We start from the raw sequence: 24,459 nt of genomic DNA on the forward strand, positions 1-24,459 counted from the left end.
GGCAGGAATCTACAAATGGAAAAAGTGAATTCTATCCAAGAAGAGATCCCCACCTAGGTGTACGTGTGGATCTACATTTGAGGAGATCTCTACATGTAAAATTAACTTTGTGAATAGGCGCCTTAGAGTGCAGTGGAAAAACAGACTGTTTAAGTAGGCATAATGCAGGACAAACTGATATCAAGGTTATCTCCACCTAGAAAACTAAATATTCTGAATGGCCACGCTATTCGCACACAAGAAGCAGCACTGTATAACCGGTAAAAATGCAGCAGCTGAATGAGTTCTTAATGTGGCTTCAAACACGTCATGATGCTCGTAGAAAATCTTTTAATTCACCAGTGTTCAACTTCTAAGAATTCTTGGTTTTTAAATTCTAATGTGCAAAAACAAACAAGATGAGCACAGCCCTACCTTGGAGACCGATTAACTGGGGCACAAGTAGGCTCAAGGAAGGGTGCCCCGCTCAGTCCTACATTTACGGGCATGCTGAGCGGACAGCTTCATCCACTCCCTGAGCCCTGCAGGAAAAGCACTTCTTATAGGCAAGTCATGATATAGAAGGAGCAAGAAATAAGTTGGATCAAACGCAGAGCTGCTTGGAATCTACCATGGATCCACACAAAGCTGATTCTTAAAACAAGCTCCCTATGAACCTGAGCTGCTTCCTCTATAGCAGATGTAGATGTCGCCCATCGACTTCAGAAGCATTTTAGTTGAGCCGGGAAGGCTGAAAGCGACAGCACTAGCAAGAACATTTAATTTCCATTTTTTTATTTTGATTTAACTCTAAAAGTGCAACATTTGCCATTTTACATTTTGGCAGTGGATATCAGTCAGGGACCCAAACAGCAAAATTATCAGAAAAAAGTAGTCTTTAGTAGGTCCTTAAATTCAAATGTCTCTTCATAACCCTAATAGAATCAGGAAGAGAGTTCAAGGGAGTGGATCACAAAATCAAGAAGGCTTTCTGATCCGCAACTCTCTCTTTTGTACAGTGGGATGATGAGCAGTAGATTTCTTTTTTTTTTTTTTAACCCGAGCAGAGCTTTCTGGTTGCTGTGTCAGATTGGATTTTCACTGCAAATGGGATCAAATACAGTGATTTGTGGACAACTCAAATTGCCTTAACTGGATTCTTTTTCAGCAGTAAGCCAGTGCAGATTGTGACATGCTAGTGAAATGCTTTTAAACTAATGAGGTCCTTTTATCAGCCAAGCCGTGTCATTCGGTAAATACGCTTAGTTATCGGAGAACCATCACCCATTCCTTTTCTCCCCACCACAGGCCCTGGAGACTACAGAGATGACACACCCTCATACGAGGATGATCTGAAACAGCCCTAGTGCCCTTGCAGGAGCAAAAATATGATCCTGGAAGACAAAGGATTATTTGTATTGGATGAGTGAGCCTAAAACTCTGACATTTTTATATGTCCTTGTCAGTTTCCCTCGTTGTGATAAGCAGAAAGAACATGGGGAGCACAGGAATGTGTTGAGAGCTTGTCTGCCAGTAAACAGGACTGGTTCCTATGGAGCACAATCTCGGATTTGACAATAGCGTTTGACTATTTGGCCAATGTGGTTGACCGTAAGTAGAGCCTGATATTTTCTACTACAAATAGATGGTTCCCTTAGATATTTAATAACTAAACAGCAGAATTGGCCATTGCTCATTTTGCACATAGAACTGGGACAGTTCAGAATACATACAGGATGTTGTGCTATAGACATACTGAGCCTTCCATCATTATGACCCTTTGTAAACAGAGAACTGGCGACGAGCTACAGCAACAGTCACCATTGGGAGAATGGGGAAATGAGACCGTGGAACCACCAGCCATTTTGTAATGGAAGCTTGGATGCCAGTTTCAGAGATAAAAAAAGATGCAACTAGTTAGGAAAACAGCCCCTACCATTGTATTATAGAAACAATCTATACAGGACCCAGATTGTTAAACAGCCACAGAGAGTGAAGGCAGAAACGTCAACAACTAAAGGAGCTAGCAGGCAGGTCTTAGGAATGTGAAATCCTATGGGGCATATTCAAAAATGTAAACATACATTTGGGTAATTCTAACAGTGTGAGTTTACTCTTACACTTTTGAGTAACTTTACTACTTTATGCTAGTCACCATCTAGGAGTGTAAAGTTAGTCAAAAGTGCAGCCATATATGTACCCACCCCGATAATTCTGGGGCTGTTCCCTAATATACCAGTGTTCATTTACTTCTTGTAAATGTTCACGTCAGACCAGTTGGAGTTCGCCCTATGGTAAACTGTAAGGAAAATTTTTAAAGTTTACTAAAGTAAAAAAAAATATAGAAAAATATTTTTGTACTAAATATTATCGGTAATTCATTTTATTTATGTATTTTAAATGTTGAATAATAAAAAAAGTTCTGCAGGATTAACTTAATTTTAAATAAAAATGTAATTGTATTGATTATATGAAAAGTAAAAAATAAAACTATTTTGCTGCAGTTTAGTTAAAAGAAAATCCTTCAAAAGTAAAACACTACATTTTTATTATGCATTTGAAATTATTAAAAGTGACAATTATTTAATAATAATTTATTTTAAGAATAAAGTTGAACATTTTTTAAAGTTTGATAAAATAATGTCAAATAAATTAATTAGATTTTAGGACGTTTTTTTGCCATTCAAGAAAATGTATTTAGAAAAAATATATTTGAAACAATCTAATTTATTTTAACTTTAGTTCCTATGGGGTTTAATTTTAAGCCCCTATCTCCATTTTTTCCAGGAGAGGGTGTTGCAGTACCTGTGAGTGGCCATGGGAGGTGCTGGACGTATTAAGTCTCTGAGCTAGAGTACATTTATGACTGTTTTGGGTCCTTTTTGGTAATAGTAACCATGGAAGGACAGTTTGTGAATCGGACAGGGCTTACTCTTTTGTGGGTGGGTGCATGTCCCTCACTAAACCCCTCCCTAACCTTCCATTTACCACTTCTTTCTCAACCTCTACCCTTTAACAGTAAGTTTTTCCCATTTTCCAGCCACTCCCCTGAACCCCTCCCATATTTACAATTGACATGTATACTTAATTGAGGAATCATATCCTCACATAAGACTAAGGAAAAGTGGAGGTGTAGACCTTCCCTCGCATGTATATAAGCAGCATTTTGTAGTACGTTTAGTAGTACTAATGTAGTACTAATAAACATACTATAAAATGCAGTTTGTGAAGAGGCCCCTAATCAGTGGAAAATACCAGCTCCATGATTTTTGTAGACTATGAGAAATATCTGCAGGGCAGTCTGTGCCTAATATCACACCGTCCTAAATTTTGGGTCACTGTACACCAGTGGTCTTCAAACCTTTTAATGCCAAGCCCCAAATGGAAAAAAAAAATCTTCAGACCCCCGACCCTCAGAATTTTTCATAATTATTCTATTAAACTGGCAATATTTAAATAAGTCTGGGCTTATTTAAACATTGCAGTTAAGTACTGTTAGCGTTTTAAAAATATAATCAATTACACGATTGCCAAACGTACTATTCTGGTCAGGCAAGCCTAACTAATGTGTAAAAGTATCCACAGTATGTTTATTAGATATGGGGTTGGGGGTTCTGAAGAATATTTGGAGTTGCTTCCCTTTTGACCCTTCACCCTTCCAGGATATAAATGAAAAAAGATGTTAGAGATTTCCCATTAAAGAGCGGCTTACTGCCGCTCATTTTGCCCCCCAGCTGAAAACAAGGCATGTTATCGGCATAATGCTTCTTTTGGCCAGAGCCTGGTGCCCTCCTGGGATCACTTGAGGCACCCCTAGAGGCCCTCAGAGTCTGAAGACCATCGCAGTGCACAGATGATGTGCAAATTTAATGCATGCGTGTTATACACCGACCATGATGACATCTGTATTTTAATACTAAGCGTGTGATGTGGCTCCTGCTGGGCTCCACTCACCTTCACTTCGTCCCAGTGTTCCTGATCTTCTTGAAGCACACGGGCTGTATGCAGTGGCGTCTGCGGCACGGAAATGGATTGCTGAAGAGAACAAAAAATAAGACATGTAAGTACTCCCCTACCAGGTGTGTTACAACATATAGCGGATGCTTTACTTCCGCCCAGTCTATCTCACAAGACAACACTTCCTCTTCTGAAAAAAGCAAAATTGCACGCACACACATTAGATGATAGCCGCTTCATCTGAAAATAATGAATTCCAAAGAATCCATAATCCCCAGCTTTCATGTATCGAGTACCATCAAAGCATAGTACAATTGTGGTATTATACTTTCTAACACCACCATAGTCTCCAGTTCAGTTCCCAGTAGAGCAACCTTTTAGAAGTAATCAGGGTTCTGAGAAAACTTCAAGAACAGATATGTTGAACAACAACATGGGTTCATAAGACAAGAAGATGGCTCTTTTCTCAGAAGGATTGACTGGACTTGAAACCAGGATTACAATTCTATAAGAAGAGGTTGAAAGGCAGATTTAAAATGATATCCAGCTGAATATCCTGCATTATTAATGCAAAGATCTGGAGAATAGACCTCGATCATATGATAATCATGGCTCTTGGAGCTTTTCATGTCACCTGCCCCAGCTATCTCTCTGTGAGACTACTGCATTACCAACTGATTAGATCTCTTTATTCATTGGATGTCTCTCTATTTCTGGTCCCAAAGATCAGACGTATGAAGCAAGATGGGGAGTCATCCACTAATCATGCAGCCTGAGCATGGAATCCGCTCCCACTTAGTTTACTGGATTAGGTTCGAGAACCTATTTAGAAAATGTGTGGAAACCTGTGTATTTGATCTGACTGTCTGAGTGTGCCATCTCTGTGGTTGGGCTGGTGTTGCAGTTTTCTTAGCACTGGGACACTCTCAGAGAGTAGCTGTTGCACTTTATAAATTGCCTGATTGATTGATTTTATGACTGATGGAGTGATTCATTGATTTAAATGTGTGACTCCTCAATATAATGAAAGGTAGAGAGGGATCATTGGAAATTGCAGAGGCAAGGGATTCTGTGATTATGTGGGTATCTGACTGCGAAGGCATAGCTTTGTAAAGCTTATTTGTCAAGAGTGAAAGCACATAGGGACCGATTACGACTTTGGTGCAGTTGCACCAAAGCCGTGCAAGGACTGCCCACCTTATTACGAGTTGAACTCGTGTAAGGTGGATGGTTCTTTGCATTTACCATGGCGGTGACTGGAAAACAGGCACCGCAATGGGAATTGCAAAAAAAAGTTCCAATACGGCATGGACGGTGACATCAATGAAGTGCTGAAACTTTGGGGGACTACAGACAGGGGGATACATGCTGTGTCCCCCTGAATGTATCCCCATTGCAGGGGAGGGCCCTGTAGAGCCCCCTTTGTTCCTGCACCGCCAGCCTTTTCATGGTGGGGCTCCCGCCATGAAATGGCTGGCGGTGCAGGAACTCATAATATGCTCAGCAGGACTGGAGCAGTCCAGCTGAGCATTTTACATTGTGGCTCCGCCACCACCAAGGAGTGACTGTTCCCTGGCGCATTCGGTGGTCAAGCCATCGGTAAGACTTTAAAAGTCATAATCCAGCGAACGGTGGACTGCCACTGCTGTGCCAATATGAGTGAGGAGGTTTGAAGGCCGCCACACTCCTAATCAGGCCCAGAGAGTGTGTTTTGCTCCAATGAAAGTCAGAGGACACTTCATTGTATTCTCATGGTGTTTACAACTCCAAATAGATGTCTTGAGTCTGTAAAAGTCTATCCTATCATGTCTAGGCTTTCTCTTGTCAACGTTGATCCTTGTACCCTATACTATCAATATTTGAAGAGTAAAGGAGCCACAGCACCTCCTCATTCCAACATCAATGCTAAGGGCTTTTCAAGCGCCAATTTTAGCAACAACCAATCGACTCAAGCACGGTATTCCACTTTTACCCAGTGCTCACCTTCAATATCCCCACCGCAATTCTGGGGGCGAATTTGGGCCTCTACTATGGCCAGAATTCAACAGCTGTACTACTCTTCTCTCTCCATACACAGCCAAGCAAAGCCAGATAGTGACGCTGCCCTCATGTCCACTCAGCACTGATGCTCCCACATGAAAACCTGAAGAGCTAACATGAATGCCTTCCTTTATTGCACTGGGAAAGCACAATCAAGTCCACTTCTGAAGTAGAGCTATTGTAAGAACCTGCTCCAAATTCCACACATCACAAATGGGCAGAAAGTGGAGCCTGCAGTACAGTTCCAGAAAAAGTCAGGCAACTTGGGGCCTGCAAACTCTGCCCCACCATATAAAAATATTTTGAGAGAATGCTCCTAAGTGTTTTGGATTGCAATTTCCCCAACTAGAAGTTGTTTTTTGCTGAGCTATTCTCACATTAACCTACTTTCGGAGCACCTGCTTGCCCTCTATTTATTATTTTACAAACGTAAAACGTTTGTGAAGAGTGCGAATATTAAAATAAATGTTAAAAAATGTACAGAGTTCCAGTTTTTGTTCCAATGTACCAGTGGATATGAATTATGTCGCACATTTCTTTCTTTTTTGCTTACAATCATTACTTCAACAAGGAGACAGAGACAATGTAAGGTATGTGCTGATGAACTTTAGACTTCTTTCATGTAGCACTTAACTTGTGGATAAAATTGTGTTAAAATACAATTTAAACAAAAGGGTCATTGTGTCTGTTCATTTTAATTTTTCTGAGACTCGTGAAACCATTTAGAAAATCAGACTTAACATTGATGGCAGGAATGCTGTGAAATTGTTCCTGCCCAAAACAGACTTGGAAAAGTGCCTAAAAGTTGATTGCTAACGAAGGTGGCCATATGTCTGCTTCTACAGTCTCTTCCACCCTTTTAGTCCTGTGACTCATAGATTATGTTCCTGGCAGTGAAAAACATTTGCTTAGTTTTCACATGAACTGATTTGTCTCTGAGAGATGGTTAGCATTTTTTATTTTACTATGAAGATTTAAGGAACAAATTAACTTGAAAGCATACAAAACTCTCATCTTAATGTTAAACACAGATGTCTACCGTAGATGGCTTGCACCCAGCATCACTTACCAGCTTTACGCTACAGAATACATTTTCCACTTCAGTTGGTATACCTAAGGCCTTCTTTGAGGTTACCCCTTGGCTTTACAATCAAGAATGGGCATAATTTCAGACAACTGTATAGGAAATAAGAAAGTCTTTCTTCTGTCGAAAACGAGTTCTTGTACGAGGACTGTAATTTCAGGATTCACATGTCCCACCCCGATTCAGATGTGCATTATGCTTGATTGAGATTACTTCACAAAGTAAAGCCTGTTGCAATGGGGTGGTTCCATAGCATTACTTTGTGCTCTTGCTAAAGAGGTAATAATACTGCTTTAGTTTTCACTTTTTGTAAAGTATTTCTGAGTCTTGCCAGGGACAAGAACATTAAATTAAGGGATGGGTGAAGAATGCCGCTCCGCCGGCAGAGTTGGTGGAGTTTTGCCCACGCCGTGCTCAGTGCAGAGTACTGAAAAACTCCCCGAAGATACACAGAGCAGAGTTCTTTTTTCTCAAGTGGCTCGCCAGCGGTAAATTGACAAGTGCCTGCGAGAGACAAATAACGCGCTAGACATCCTCCTAGCGAGATTTCTCATGGCGGACAGTCGCGGCAAGTCGCTACTGCTCACATTGAGAAATAAGCCATTCGCGTTGAGGAGGCTACAGCTGGAGTAGAATGTCTACTCGAGCGGCAGAAAGCTGCAGGGCCCTCTGGCGCAACGTGTAGTGCCACTTGTGCTTATTTTAAAGCTCCTGGTGCTAAAAATCAGTGCAAGCAGCACAACTTAACAGACTCCGCTGCTAGCGGTACTCTGTGGTGCGCAGCAGAGTTTTTCTGGCACTTCACATAGTTCCGCAGAGTAAAACTCCATGAAGTCCACCCAGGCTTAATAAAAATGTTCTGGGAAACAAGGTAGGTTTTTTTTACAAAGACAATTGACTCATTTGTTTTTGAACTTTGATCAGGTGCTGGGAGTTTAATGTGTATAAAAAGCCAAGTGTAATTAAAGAGTGGCAGGCATTCATTTTTGATATGCATTGTTCACAAATATTCCTACCATGAATTGCATGACATTAGAACTGGGGGATTAGAAGGAGGCATTAACAGCGATAGTTGGAAGGGGATAAAATATATTACCAATGTAATACATTTTGCCACTGCCAAGCTGCTGACGTTTATGCATAGGTTTAAGGGGCAGAGACAGTGAACAAAGAAAGAAGGGAAGAATGTGAGGAGGCCAAGGTTAAAGAAAATACAAACTTACGTTTATCCAACGGTGGTTCATAAACTCCGTGATGGTCATACGTTCAGTTGGGTCTGTTTTCAGCAACTGCCGAATCATTTCCTTGGCTAAATAAACATGAAAAACACGAGGACTTGGGGTTTATTTACATTTACAGAAGGAAAGAATAAAAAAGGATATTTTATACTATGATAGAAGCATTGATGAACTACTAATTTCCTAGCACCGGTTACTCCCTCCAATCCACATCCATACATTTTTGATAAAAATGAATTCCTGTATTTTATGTATAATTCAGAATTTCCTAATTACAATAACGTCTGAGCAACATTTGCTAGTTATAAATTATTTAACTCAATATATTGTTTTAGGGCACAGTGAATACTTGTGTGAGCATAACTATATATATATATATATATATATATATATATATATATACAATATTATACTCTGCTATCCAGAGATCCTATCCCCCACTATGTTGAGTTTTTTTCAAAGACTTCTGAGAGATTTTCACCTACGAGTCACAATCCAAGGACATGGTTAAGATGACTCTTAATGAAAAGAACGTGTTATGGTATTACATTTTTGGTGACCAATAGCATATTTTCACTAATGGGAGGGGATTGCATCAATAAAATACCACTGTGTCTCAGAATCACATTATAATACTAAAGAGGAAGTATTAAAATCTTGCCAAAGAACTGGATATCAGGATACTTCCAGTATCTGGGCCTTACCTTCAAGGGACATACAAGTCTGGCCTATGGTCTGCTAAAAAGTAAGATTTCCTGCAAGATGACTCTGGGGCTATTGCAGTGGTATGACTCTGTGCTAGTGAATTCCTGCCCACACTTTTTGTTTTTTCTCTGTTATCTAGGGCATTTGTGAAAGCTTATTTTATTGAGCAGCATTATGGGGAAACCCCTTTAATGGTTTATTAACTAGACAGTGCAAGTAGAAACTGAACTGCAAACTACAGGAACAGAAAATGACTTTAGAAGCTTTTCCTTCAAGTCGAGGCACTTAACCACAGCTCAGAACAGTTTTTTCCAGGAACCACAGCATGTCCAATAGTTGACATAGACTATCAAACATAATTTGGCATGGCACACCTCAATATCTACCAGTTTCCCTGAGTTGCTCATGCAAGCACCCATTTAGATGCCACTCAATGTTCAGTGCTCCAGCTGGAATTAAACCACCTTCACTGCCTAGAAAAAACAAACTTTGCAGCACCAGAAGTGCCCTCCCCCCACTTTGATGTGGCTTGAGGGATAAGGATCCAGATTCAACATGCCCTCCTTAACTCGACCTCCTGGGTACTTGTATGCCTTCCAACTTATTTGAAGCAGCTTATCTGCTTCTGTAACTGATTCTACCCTACGCCATACACTAGTATACTTTCACCATTAAAGATTCAATTCTTCAGTGCCTGGATTGAACTCCATTTACAGGGCACTGCGACTGATTCAAACACAGGATGGACTCAGCTAAACTAATTAGTATTATTAATAGTTCACTTGTAAAGCGCTGTTACCTATACAGCAGTGCTTAATATGTAAACTTATTAGTGCTGGGGCCTTCATGAAGAGGCCACCGCAGTTTGCACCACATTTCTACTGCAAGCACTGCCAATAACAGAACATACAAAACTACTAACCATCACACTGCTACAAGCTTTAAAAATGGTTTGGGCGGTTGGTATTAGTTGTTTTCACATGTATTGAATTAATAAATAACTGTTTTCCTGCTCATCTTTAAATGAGCAGCTGTTCCAAGTGCCGGTGCTGGCAATTAAGTGCAGGTGCCGAGCACCGGAAAGCACCGGCTCAAATTAAGTACTGCTATACAGGCATCCTGACGCTCATTACCAGTGAACAATCTGAATAAACTAAAGAAGACTTGACAAGTAGCACTCTGTTTGACAGGGGCAGCTTTTGAGGATTAATGGCTTCATATATCCCATCCAACCTTTAAATAACTGCACTGTTTTGCAGATTGTGAAACATGTACCACATACTTATGCTGGAGCAGAGTTTTCTGTTGAAAATTCATCAGGTTTTGAAGCTTCAGTTGTCTAAACGTGGTAAAAATAAAATTACTAATTTTTAATCATTAATTATTTGTTTTGTGTAAATGTTTTTTTTTATTAATCAACATGTATGTATTAACAAGAGAAAAACCGACACGAGGGACGCTTATGTGTTGCTATTGACAATGTGCATGTTTTATTAAATAAACGTTGCTGAGTGCTGTTTATTTTTAAGCACGAAATGCTTTTCGAATTAATGCTTTTCTATGTTGCAAGAGCTAGATAATTGCATATACATAAGGGTATTAGTGGGGTTAACACTGTTCAATCACTATGCTGTGGTAACGTTGTTTTTGTCTCTTTTAATTAAGATGGTCTATTGTGGCCTATTGTGGCCTAAATAAAGATGGCCGATACGAAAGGCCTGGCCTCGAGTAGAATTCGTGACGAGAGAGAGCCTTGCTGAATATGGTCCTGAAGTCAGCTGACCACAGTCCTTGCTTTGCTTGATTGAAAATTTCCGTGAGGACAGCAGCAGTTTTGGGCGATCTCCAAGTGAAATGAAGCGTCCTTGGCAGCTTTGGGAAAACAAAGGAGCTTTAAAGAAAGACTCTGAACTATGATCTCATTGCCGAGGAGACGTGGAGTTACACGATACAAATGTATTTTTTGGTTCCTGTTCCGTTATGTTTATTTTGTGATTTTTCCTGAGCGGAGATTTTTAAATGTAGCGATGCTACATCCTTTCCCTCTCGCTTTGCTCAGAGGTTTGACGGAAGAAGTTATTACAAATTATGTTTTTCTTTGTTCAACTTGCTATAAGAATTGTTAGCCTAGAGAGGGCTTTGCCACTTGCCATTTGCCTTTTGCCGCGTTCCGAATCTGCGTTGGTGAGGATCGTTGCTGAGAGGACTTCGTCTTGAGAGACTTTACCGAGAGACTTGTCCTGACCCGTTCTGACATTTAGCTAGAATAGGTAACTATGAGAAAAATGATTTATTCTGATTGATTTTCTTTGACTAATTTTAGATAAAGCAATATAACTTTGAATAATGGTGTTGGTTCTTATTTCTTGTCAATTATTGAGTATCCTATTTTGATTATTTTGGTATAGATTGTTTAGATTATGTTTAAGGGCAGTCTCAATAACCAGATCTTATCGACCCAGATATAGATGCAGGGTGTCTAGGAGTTTTTCTTTCCACAGGTTATTGCTGGTAGAGTATTTGAGCGTATGTTAGTGAAATGGGCCCTAGTGTATGAAGAATGTATGTGCGTGTAACTGTGAGATTACTCTATCTGTGGAAGTAGGGATATTATATGCACCCTGATCTCTATCAATTTCCTGGTAGCAGAGGATGGTTATTGATGATTGTCTTGATCTGATTAGATTACATATTGATTATTGATGTTGGTATATGTACTAATACTATATGTTGAAGTTGTCATGTTGAGTTATATGTAGTGCTTCTGGAATTTGGAAGCTGGTAGCAGTTCCGTAGTAGGGCAGAGGGAAGTATATGCTGCTCTCGGGAAAGACGGGATTGTTGGTCCTGTATGTATGCAGGAAAATTCACATTGTCTGGGTTCGGAATCAGTGACATTATTGTATGTTACTATTAGAATATATTTCTGGTATATAAGGAGTGTGTATGGTAGTGAAGGTTATCTGTGAAACTCTGGTCTTAAGTCCCAGGTATCCGTAAGGTTTGCCGTTAAAGCTTATCGCGGGAGGAGTAATAGGTATTCTCTGAGCTTGTTTGAGGAACTGGGCAAGGTAAACTGCTTGGTTAATGTGTGTTATAATTCTGTAGTGGAGCAGATTTGCTGTTCTCGGGAAGCAGGATTCTGTGTGTATGTACTATATTTTCTTGCATGAATGTGCGTGAATGTATATACATATAGTTGATTGTAAGACTCTTTGGATAAGTCCTAGAGGAAACAGTTAATGAATGTATGTTAGAAGGGCAGAGTAGAGGGAAGTGCTACTGTGTCAACGAGAGGTTCTTGTGAAATAGATTTCTTTTACTATTCTGTTAGCGAAGCAGACAATGGAGATGTTTATATGTCGTAACTAATAGATTTTGTAGAAATTTTGACACGAAGTCTACTGAAAAGATTTTGTAAAGGAGGGGTAGACGAGTGACAGGAGACAGGAGACAAGCGACTGCAGCGACTGCTGACGTCAGGAAGACCGCGCTCTGATTGGATAATAGATCAGAATAGTGTTTGCGCTGGGATTGGTGCGTTGGTGTGAGCCGCGCAAGGATTGGAAGAGCTATTCTAGTGACGTAGACGCTCCAGGATAGGTGCGTTAGTGTGAGTCGCGCTATTATTGGTTGAAAATCTGTATTGTATATTTATAATACGGAAAAGAGTAGAGAGCTTTGGTAAAAACTAAAATGTATTACCAAGAAGAGAAAAAGAAGAAAACATTCTTTGGAAAAATTAAAAAGTGGTTTAACAAGGATAAAGATGTTAAGACGAGAGAGGGTGAATTGTTACCTCCACCGAAAACACCTGCATCCTACATGGCTGCAAGATATGGGTATCATACCTGTATATGGTTGGAGAATTGGACTAGGTATACTAAAGAAGATGGTGTTCTAGCATTTCCAGAACATGGTTCATTTAATTTGGCCGTGTTGAGAAATTTACGGGAAAAGATGTTATGTCTTGACCCGAGACCAAGACCTACACAGTTTGAGGCTTTAGTGGAATGGGAAGAGGAAGTACATGAGCGAGAAAAACAGAGATCTGGAGGACAGTACAGGTACATGTTTGGGAGGAGACATGATCGTGAGACTCATCATGATCGAATGAAAAGGTGGCGAGATGCTAGTATGTCAGAGGGATTATATCCAATGAGAACAGTTGAAGAAGGAGCAGAGAGGGTTCCTGAGGCAGAAATGAGAAGATATGGAGTTAATGAATATGAAGATGAAGTCTTGAATGACATGATTTACAAAAGACCACCTCCATATAGACCAGAACCAGAAGAGAGTACACCAGTTGTTTCTCCAATAAGAGATACAGTTTGTATCATTGAGACAGAAAATGTGACACCTGAATCAAGAAATGGTAATTCTTTCAGGGAGAAAGTAAATCGAAGTGGTGACGAAAATGCAAGAGAATTAGCTAGAACTACAACAGAGCTAACTGAAAAGATTAGGGAGTTAACGAAAAATCTAGAAGCTATTACGGTGCCTGTAACAATAGGTCCGGTTATGCCCGTGTTTGATAAGCAGAGAATAGGTGAAAATGGTTTGGTGATTCCATATGTTGGGAATAATTTGATAAGTTCAGTTGGTCCTTCAGGAGATTCAGAAAAAAGGACAGAAAGTAGTGACCTGAGACAGTCCAGACGTGACACATGTAGTGAAATATTAGATGCTAGTGAAGCTAGTTGTTCAGGGATGCCAATCTTAGAACCGCAAAAGAGAGTGGTTCCAGTGAGGAAAACTACTGCAATAACAGCTGAAGATTTGAATGATTGGATGAAAGTTCTTCAGAAAAAGGATAAGGATTCGCAAACAATTGATGTGGCTAGGTTACGGGTAGAATTAGAAGAGCTTGTTACAGGGACCGTTCCAACAGAAATTCTTAAAAGTCATGATGGTGAACTAATGTTCATGTGCAAAAATATTACCTGGAGAGCGAGAAATACACATGACAGGTTAAGAGCAATAGCGAATGAGCAGGGAGTTGACATTGATAAGGCTAAAGCTTTGCAAAAAACCTACAGGATGGATTTTTCAGAAAAGGACATTGAAAATTTGAATGCAACTGGTAGAACAGGACAGATTAAAGAAATGGTTGCATTATTGCGAAGATGGGGAGATGTAGAAAAATGGAAGGATAGGTGGTATAAGAAAAGAGAGGAATCTGAAGATAGAACAACTTATTCAGATTTTCCAGTGAGAGAAAAAGAGAAATCAGTGGATAATTATCCTATGAGAGAAATACCTGGAGGAGGATATGTACATGTTCCATGGACCAGACAGGATATTTTATCATTTACGAATGATTTCCCTCGATTGAGAGAAAAGCCCGTCGAGTGGTATAGGCAGGTAGATAGGTTTGTGAAATTGTCAAAAGTGCTGTGGATTGACCTGAATAGTCTGTTTGATATAATTGTTCCAGCAGATTTGTGGACTGAGTGTAAAATAGTTGTGAGTTGGCCTACTGAGGAATATCCAAGAGATCCAAGAACAGGAGCACCAGATCCAGAGGTAATGAGAAAGTATGATCAGGTGATGGTATACCTGAAGAGTAAAGTACCTGCAAAAGAGACAGATTGGGTAAAAATAGATAGAACACAACAGGAAGCAAAAGAATCAGTTCATGCTTTTTACGAGAGGCTTATACTGGCGTTTAAACAATTCAGTGGAGATGAACACCTGGGTGACAAAGATTTGAGTCATTTTGTATACAGATTTGTATATGGTCTTAGACCTGAAATTGGTGAGAGAATTCGTGAACATACAGTGGATTGGCAGAGTAAGAAAATAGATGAGATTCTGAGACATGCTAAATACTTCAGTGATGAAATTGAAGCAAAACAAAGAAAGCTGAAAGAGAAAGCAATGTGGGCACAAGTGAAAGTTGCAGAAAGACAGGAAGCACAGTTGATGGAACAGGCAAATAATCCAGGAAATAATGCAGGAAATAGACCTAGATATGCAGGGAAAGGAAAAGGGAATCTTGAGGAAGCGAAAAAAAAGTTTCCTTGTCACAACTGTGGCCAATTGGGACATTGGAGGAATGATTGTACGAATCCACCATTAATGAATAATGAGGGTAAAACCTTGAATCAACAGGTGCAGAACGAGGGGAATAAACAGCAGCAGCAACAGCAGAAAGTTGTGAGACAGCAGAGTCAAGAGCCAAAACCGCCCTTGCCGCAGAATAGAGGAGCACAAAAGTATAATCAGGATTCGGGATTCTACAATGATGAGCAGGTAAACAAACCAAGACGTTCTAATCAGGTACAACAGTACTTGTTAAAGAATGAAGGGAGTGAGTCTGAGGGTGACTGACGGTGCCGAAGAGAGGAGGAAGAGTGCATACTTGGTGCAACTCTAGAAATAGACCAGGCAGGACCATTTGTGGATGGGAAAATAAATGAAGAAGGTGTAACTTTTTTAGTAGACACAGGTGCGACAAGATCAACTGTCAGGTCAACAGACATTAGAAATCTTCCTCTCTCGGATGAAGCAATCCAAGTAGTTGGTGTAGCCAATACACAAATCAGAACACGTCTTACGGAACCAGTAAGAGTACAGATAGGGAAATTTTCAGACATGCATAGATTTATTGTCTGTGACACGAGTCCGGTGAACCTGTTAGGTAGGGATCTGTTATGCAAGATGAATTGCACAATTTTCTGTACACCGGATGGAATAGCTTTTGAAACACCAGATGAGGATGTTTTGTACCGAGTGACTCTAGAAAACAGGGAAAGTGAGTTAATTGGTGCATTTGCTGTGTTTGATCCAGAGGATTTGCCTCGAGAGCTGAGGGACACAGTGAAAAGGACAGTTTGGGATTTTACTGGAGAGGATGTGGGATTGATGAATAATGTAGATCCAGTGAAAATTGCAGTGAAAGAGGGAATTACATATCCTAACATTCCTCAGTACAAAATGACACCAGAAATAATTGAGGGAATAACTCCTACAATTGAGAAAATGATTCAGCAGGGAGTCCTGAGAGAACTACTGAGTAGTCCGTGTAATTCACCGATAATGGGGCTAAAGAAGCCTAATGGGAAATTTAGGATCGTACAGGATCTGAGGAAAGTTAATCAAATTGTGGTGGCATGTTGTCCTATTGTGCCAAATCCATCAGTGATTCTGTATCAGATTCCACATGATGCTGAGTGGTATACAGTGATTGATTTGTGTCATGCGTTCTTTTCAATTCCATTGCATCATGACAGCCAGACGATTTTTGCATTTAGGTTTGGCCAGCGTATTTTAGCATGGTGTCGAATCCCACAGGGGTATACAGAGAGTCCTTCGATATTTAATCAGTTGTTGAAAAAATCGTTGGAGAGTTTGATCATGCCTGAAAGTTCAGTACTAGTACAATATATTGATGACCTACTTGTGGCATCAAAGACACGAGAAGCTTGTGAAGTAGATACCATAGCTTTACTGAATCATCTGGCAGATGGAGGGTTAAAGGTATCTCCAGCCAAATTGCAATTTTGCAAGAAAGAGGTGCATTATCTTGGACATAATATTGAAAAAGGTCTGAGAAAAGTGACTGATGACAGAATCAGAATCATCAGGGAAATGAAAGCTCCAAAGACCCAGAGAGAAGTGAGGATGTTTCTGGGGATGGTGGGTTATTGTCGTCAGTGGATAATTAATTTTTCGCTGATAGCAAAGCCACTGATTAAACTGACAAAAAGTGAGATGACAGACCCATTGGAACTAGATGGGGAACAAATGGCAGCATTTGAAGAGCTTAAAAATAAAATGTGTGAGGCTCCAGCTTTGGGTATGCCTGATTACGAAAAGGAGTTTGAATTGTACTGCAGTGAGAGAAATGGATGTGCACTTTCAGTGTTAATTCAGAAGCATGGATTACTGAGAAGGCCTATTGCGTACTTCTCATCGACACTTGACCCTGTAGCTGTGGGTTTACCAGGTTGTCTAAAATCTGTGGCTGCAACATGCAGGAGTCTGGAACAGAGTGAGGGAATCATAATGGGATATCCTGTAAGGGTATTCGTACCTCACAATGTGGCAATTCTTTTGACAAGAAGCAGAACTCAGTATATGTCACATAGTCGGTTGACTAAATATGAAAAAGTGATTCTAGGAGCATCAAATGTGACTCTTGAGAGATGTGTAAATGTGAATCCAGCGACACTTTTGCCGGATATTGAAAATGTGGGTGTGAAAACAGAAGATGATCATGATTGTTTGGATGTGCTTGAGTACTGTACAAAACCGAGACCAGACATAAGGGATCTTCCCTTACATGAGAGTGATCATGTGTTGTTTGTGGATGGTTCATGCCTGAGAAATGATGATGGTGTGCTATGTGCAGCATATGCGGTGTGCAAAGTTTCAGAGGTTATGGAAGCATCACCATTGAAAGGAGTGAAATCTGCACAGGTTGCTGAATTAGTGGCATTGACAAGAGCTTGTGAAATTGGGAAAGATTTGAGGACGACTGTGATGACTGATAGTCAGTATGGATTTGGAGTGGTGCATGATTTTGGCCAGCTTTGGCTACAAAGAGGTTTCTTGACATCGAGTGGAACTCCAATAAAGAATGCTGAAGCAATTGGGAAATTACTTGAGGCGATACAGCTGCCTAAAGAGTTAGCAGTTGTAAAGTGTGTTGCCCATGGACAAGGGGATGATTTTATCACGGTTGGAAACCGGTATGCAAATGACATTGCTCAATACTGTGCAAAATCGAATCAGTCAATTAATAGGGAAAGAGAGGGGGAAATGTCTTTTTGCTCTGTGATGTTTACTAATGCCTTAGAGACATGGGATGAAGTGAAGCAGTTGCAGGATGAGGCAGGAGAGGAAGAGAAAAAAGATTGGATTAAGGCAGGATGTGCCCCAAGAGAAAAAGACCATGTTTGGGTCTACAGGGATGGCAGACCAGTAATGCCCAACTCCATTTTGTCGTCAATGGCAAGGATGTATCATGGCCAGGGACATTTGGGGAGGGATGCGATGATAAGGTCGTTCAAACAGACCTGGTACAATGCAAAGTTCAGGACAATTGCAGAAAGCATATGTCAAAGGTGTTTGATTTGTCAGCAATTTAATACTGGGAAAAAGACAGTGGTGAGTCTGGGAACAATAGGCAGAGAAGGAGGTCCTTTTACAAGAATGCAGATTGATTTCATTGAAATGCCCCAAGTGAACAGACTGAGATATGTACTAGTTGTAGTCTGTTTGTTTTCAAGATGGGTTGAGGCCTATCCGACTAGGAGAAATGATGGAGTGACAGTGGCAAAATTACTGTTAAGGGAGTTGATTCCTAGGTACGGGTTTCCAGTGACGATTGAGTCTGATAGAGGTGGACACTTCTATAATGAACTTATGAGTTTGATTTGTGAAGCATTAAGCATACAGCAGAAGCTACATTGTGCATACAGACCAGAGGCTTCTGGTGTGGTTGAGCAGATAAACGGCACAATCAAGAATAGGATTGGAAAAATGTGCTTAGCCACTGGCATGAAATGGCCGGACGTCTTGCCTCTAGTGCTAATGACTATTAGATCTACTCCAGATAGAACTACTGGTTTAAGTCCGCACGAGATAATCATGGGACGTGCAATGCGCCATGCATTTGTACCTGTCAATAAGTTGATGACAATAACTGATGACATGATTTTGGATTACTGTAAAGGCCTGGCTGACGCAGTTCATTCTGTGTTTCACCAGGTTGGAGAAGAAGCTACCACACTTGAGAAGAAGCAAGCTCATGATCTGAGTCCAGGAGACTGGGTGAGGATTAAGGTGCACAGAAGAAGAAATTGCTTAGTTCCAAGGTGGGGAAGACCGAGACAAGTCATTCTAACAACGACAACTGCAGTGAAGTGTGCTGGTGTGAAAAACTGGGTGCATGCGAGTCATACTCTGAGAGTTCCAAACCCAAAAGAGGGAACTGGTAAAGAGTATTTTGAAGAATCAGATTCCAGTGATGATGAAGACCCAGAACCAGTGAGAAAAGAAGCAGAAAAAACTCCAAGAGAACCATTGGGAGTCTCAGAAAGGAGATCAGATTCTGTAAGAGAGCCTGAAGTTTCAAAAAGCAGTGAGGGAAAAAGAAAAGAAAAGAGCAATTCCACAGAGATTACTCCTGAATCAGAAGAGGAGGAGACTGAAGAACCACTTGAGATTATACTTGAAGAAGCAGGGTCAGAAGAAGATAGAGAGGGACAGATTGCGGAAGACCCCCGAGGAGGTGTAGGGAACTCTTCTAATAAGCTAGGTGAAGGGACAAGTAGACAGCAAGAAGATTGCGTGTCGGAGATCCGAGGAGGGACAGGAGTAGGGAAGTCTCAAATAGTGGTGAAAGAAACTGTGGAGGAAAAGAAAGCTGCTAGAAAACGAAAACAGAAGGCACTTGAAACAGAATTGGATGAGAATGAGAATGAACAAACAGAGGGTCGAGTTCTGAGAAAGAGAACTTGGATTGGAGAAAGAAACAATAAAGAAATTAGGCCAAAGAAGGTGATAAAAGGAGATCGTTGGCCTAACAACAGAGTAAAGAGATTGAGATACAGAGTAATAAGAACAAATACATCAAATGCTGAACAAGTGAATGAGGTATCGAGTCAAAATGAAGTGAAAAGAAAGGAGCAAGAAGAATCAGGAGAACCTGAGGAAATGAAAAGAATAAGAAGACCCAACCAAAAGTACAGATCACCGGAATGGTCTTATGTGGCACTGTCTGAAGAAGGAGAAGAAGAAACAGTGACTCGAGATAATCCGGAGGGGATCTTGAGAAAAGTGGTTGAGGAAAAAGAAGGAATCTTAAAAGTTATTCTGACTGACACTGGAGAAGAGTCAGATGCACAAGATGTTGTTGATGATCTGATACAATTTGATGTTGCTGAAGAAGAAGGAGTGAAAACTGATGAATATCCAAATTGAGTGAACTGAGAAATCACTTGGAGGAAAAGTGAAAAGAGAAAGTCTAAAATTCAGTTGTCTGAAGTAATCCAAAGCATAACAGTAGTGGGGTAATAGAGGCTAAGTCAAAAGACAAGGTCAAAGTAATAAAATGGCTAACATAGAGGATAATCAAAGTAGATGTGCCTTCTTTAAAAGATGGTGTAGAATGTGCTGCTGCTGTACTGGATTATTAATGCTACTATGGGGAGTTTTAGTTTTATTAGTTACTTTTAAAGTTACATTTGAGATGCATACAGAAAATATGACAGATATAGAGAAGAATTCGCAAAAAGTAGTTTTTCTAGTAATGTTTTTTCGAAGTTGTTGTACGAATATGTGAAAACAATGGAAGTAAGGGATTGCTACGTTTGTATGCAATTACCTGCATCCGTTTCAGAGGGTGTTACTTATCATCATTTGCCAGCTACATATGGTATTTCATGTAGTATATTAAGTAGTGTTTTTTATTTGTTAGGGAAAGTAGATTATAAGATGTCTAACAGAGATAGTATTTTTGGGCATTTGCCAATGAACAAAGAGCTGAATCCAGCTAAAGAAGCTAACACTTTTGGTGAAATTTTTATTGAAGAAAAAGGATTAACATTAGATTACATTTTTAAGAATAATTTAACTTGCAGTCTGAAAGAAGAGGAAAAAGCTTTCCTGGATATGGTAGAGGAAAGGAGATTGAACATGCATGAGAAAGCAGGGAAATATGAAGTGAGTGAAACAATTTGGGATATTGAGATGGGAAAAGAATTGAGAAATGGGGCTAGTCCAACTTTAGCTCTACAAGAAGGAAATCCCAATAGGATACATATTTTGTTGGGACTAGTGAGTGCCATGATACATACTTCATTGCAACCGGTTGGGGTTTCAGAGGTGGTGAAGATACAGTTTTCCCAGGAGTGTATTATGTTTGTGGGAACAAGGCTTATTACAAGTTGCCTGACCATTGGTATGGCACGTGTTATGTGGGTTTGGTCTTTCCAAAGATTTTTCATATAGATAAAATAACAGATGTAGAACATATTAATTTACTAATGCGTTTCAAAAGAGAAACTTGGTCTGAAATTGTGGGTGATATTTTTGGGGTTTTAATTCCAGCAGTGGGAATTTCTTTAAATGCTTATGGAATTCGGAAACTGTCAACAGTGGTGGATCGCTTATCGACAAATACCGCTGGGGGGTTTCTTTTAGTGAATACGGAATTAAGTGCCGTACGTGCCATGTCAATGCAAAATCGACTTGCCCTTGATATTTTATTGGCCAAGGAGGGTGGAGTTTGCGGAATGCTGAAAGTTCAACATTGTTGCACTTACATTCCAGATGAAAGCAAAGACCTGAAGGTCTATATCAAAAATATTACTGATTTGCATGAAGAATTAGTACCACTTGAAGCTGAGAGTTTATGGACTAAAATAGCTAATAAAGTGATAGCTGTTAAAGATTTTATTGCAAAAATAGGTAGTACTATTATAGGTAGAATATTGTTTCCTTTAACTTGCATAATTATTGCTTTATTGATACTGAGATTAGTGTGTGTGTGTTGTAAAAACAGGGGAGGGAAGAAGAAACTGAATAAAGAGAAGAAAAACAAAAGGTTCAAAAGAGAACCACAAGAAATTGAATTAGAAGAATTGAGGGAGAGTGTTTATTTGGAAACAAAGAGGGATGATGAAAGAGTGACTGGTGTGTAGTGTTGTGTAATGAGAAAAAGACATTTCCGATTTCTCCTAAAATGGGACTAAATTTTCACAAATTTTTTTTGGGGGGTTTATTTGGTGATAAAATCACCAAGGGGGGGGATTGCTGGAGCAGAGTTTTCTGTTGAAAATTCATCGGGTTTTGAAGCTTCAGTTGTCTAAACGTGGTAAAAATAAAATTACTAATTTTTAATCATTAATTATTTGTTTTGTGTAAATGTTTTTTTTTATTAATCAACATGTATGTATTAACAAGAGAAAAACCGACACGAGGGACGCTTATGTGTTGCTATTGACAATGTGCATGTTTTATTAAATAAACGTTGCTGAGTGCTGTTTATTTTTAAGCACGAAATGCTTTTCGAATTAATGCTTTTCTATGTTGCAAGAGCTAGATAATTGCATATACATAAGGGTATTAGTGGGGTTAACACTGTTCAATCACTATGCTGTGGTAACGTTGTTTTTGTTTCTTTTAATTAAGATGGTCTATTGTGGCCTATTGTGGCCTAAATAAAGATGGCCGATACGAAAGGCCTGGCCTCGAGTAGAATTCGTGACGAGAGAGAGCCTTGCTGAATATGGTCCTGAAGTCAGCTGACCACAGTCCTTGCTTTGCTTGATTGAAAATTTCCGTGAGGACAGCAGCAGTTTTGGGCGATCTCCAAGTGAAATGAAACGTCCTTGGCAGCTTTGGGAAAACAAAGGAGCTTTAAAGAAAGACTCTGAACTATGATCTCATTGCCGAGGAGACGTGGAGTTACACGATACAAATGTATTTTTTGGTTCCTGTTCCGTTATGTTTATTTTGTGATTTTTCCTGCGCGGAGATTTTTAAATGTAGCGATGCTACATCCTTTCCTTCTCGCTTTGCTCAGAGGTTTGACGGAAGAAGTTATTACAAATTATGTTTTTCTTTGTTCAACTTGCTATAAGAATTGTTAGCCTAGAGAGGGCTTTGCCACTTGCCATTTGCCTTTTGCCGCGTTCCGAATCTGCGTTGGTGAGGATCGTTGCTGAGAGGACTTCGTCTTGAGAGACTTTACCGAGAGACTTGTCCTGACCCGTTCTGACATTTAGCTAGAATAGGTAACTATGAGAAAAATGATTTATTCGGATTGATTTTGACTAATTTTAGATAAAGCAATATAACTTTGAATAATGGTGTTGGTTCTTATTTCTTGTCAATTATTGAGTATCCTATTTTGATTATTTTTGTATAGATTGTTTAGATTATGTTTAAGGGCAGTCTCAATAACCAGATCTTATCGACCCCGATATAGATGCAGGGTGTCTAGGAGTTTTTCTTTCCACAGGTTATTGCTGGTAGAGTATTTGAGCGTATGTTAGTGAAATGGGCCCTAGTGTATGAAGAATGTATGTGCGTGTAACTGTGAGATTACTCTATCTGTGGAAGTAGGGATATTATATGCACCCTGATCTCTATCACTTACACACCTTCCTTTAGAATACATCCTTGCTACTCTCACCATGTTACCTATGACGATACAAGCATAATGTGTGGGAATGTATGCTTCTATGGGTCAAGGCTGGCAGCCCAGCTCTTAAAACACAGCTCCTAAATTCGAGCATCTCAAAATCCATCCTTTGCTAATGAAAAGTGATGCGACTCGTAAAGATCATACTGGCCATTGGATTACTTGCCACAGTGAACTCTTGTATTGAGTCAACCATAATGAGCTTCATCCTTTCACGCCAGTAGGCCGTGCCTGGTTTAACTGATCATCTTATTTCTGCAGAGCCTAAGTCTTACCAGTAGAGGTTACATGGTTCTGTCTCATGAGCAAACAGGAGGGAGTGGTGACACCGGTCACTATCATTCGTTTGTGCTTAATGACATGTTAACCTGTAACCCGGGTAACCACTGCTTGTACGATTTACACAATTTGCACAGGAGTTATTTGTTATTTCCCATATTACTCTATTCATTCTACACTTTTTGTATTTAGATATAGTAAACTAAATTAATCATTTAATTGGCTTTAGTGCATCTTAACATTGTTGTGAGTAGACCTAGGTGACCTACTCCATTCTGCAATAAACGTTGTATTTCTCCTTGGTGTGCATAACACTTATTCTGTTTCAGGCATAAGAGTCACCGAGTTCTCATTTAGAAATGCTATTCTTTGTTAGCTCAGTGTTTGAAGGTCGTTTAGCTTCAATAAGTTGTTTGTATTTCAGTGTCCATATGGGAAATCTGACTTTTCATTGGTCCTTATTTGCTGTGAACCTGTAGGATGTAACTTTTTGATGAAATCCTATCTTAAATTGTGTTAATCAGACTTTGCCCCTGTGCATCTTTGCAAGAGAACGATTCTCGCCCCCTCTTGAGACTCAATGCTCCTTATATTTCTGCTCATAACTTTACTAATTAGTGCTCCTGATGAGAACGTTCATTTGGTTTTATTTGAGAGTCTATCTTTGCTGATGCCTGTTGCTTGAGAATTACCCGGCTTTAACTGTCACTTTAGATTAACAGAGAATTTTCCGTATGGGGAACTTAACCATTATGTCACCGATTCTGTCCCTAAATAACCACATTTTGCATTCTTTATAGGACTGCCGGAATTACAAATATGACGTAGCCAGGCGACTATTCATTTATAATTGAATGTACTGATCTGAAATTGTATCTTTGCTTATGTGCTAATAACCCTTTATGGCTTGAAAGGACTCTCTGTCGTTACTGGGAGGCAAATCTGCTTCACTGTTATTGCACTGTTATTAAGTTTATGATTTTAGCTTCAGTTTGAGATCAAGATTGATCCAAGGTGAC

General features: G+C 39.8%; 1 protein-coding gene across 2 annotated transcripts in view; it reads right to left on the minus strand.

Moving 5' to 3' along the window:
* MAPKAPK3 (MAPK activated protein kinase 3) overlaps positions 1 to 24,459 on the minus strand; it is a 316,126-nt gene that overhangs the window by 18,515 nt on the left and 273,152 nt on the right. For both annotated transcript variants that reach the window (XM_085625130.1, XM_085625131.1), the window contains 2 exons: positions 8,284 to 8,369; positions 3,934 to 4,014 (listed from right to left, as the gene is read on the minus strand). In XM_085625130.1, the coding sequence (XP_085481256.1) occupies positions 3,934 to 4,014; positions 8,284 to 8,369 (167 nt within the window). The remainder of the gene's footprint in view (positions 1 to 3,933; positions 4,015 to 8,283; positions 8,370 to 24,459) is intronic.

The sequence above is a fragment of the Triturus cristatus genome, chromosome 9 (genome assembly GCF_964204655.1).
Source record: "Triturus cristatus chromosome 9, aTriCri1.1, whole genome shotgun sequence".
In the NCBI taxonomy this organism is placed as follows: Eukaryota; Metazoa; Chordata; class Amphibia; order Caudata; family Salamandridae; genus Triturus; species Triturus cristatus.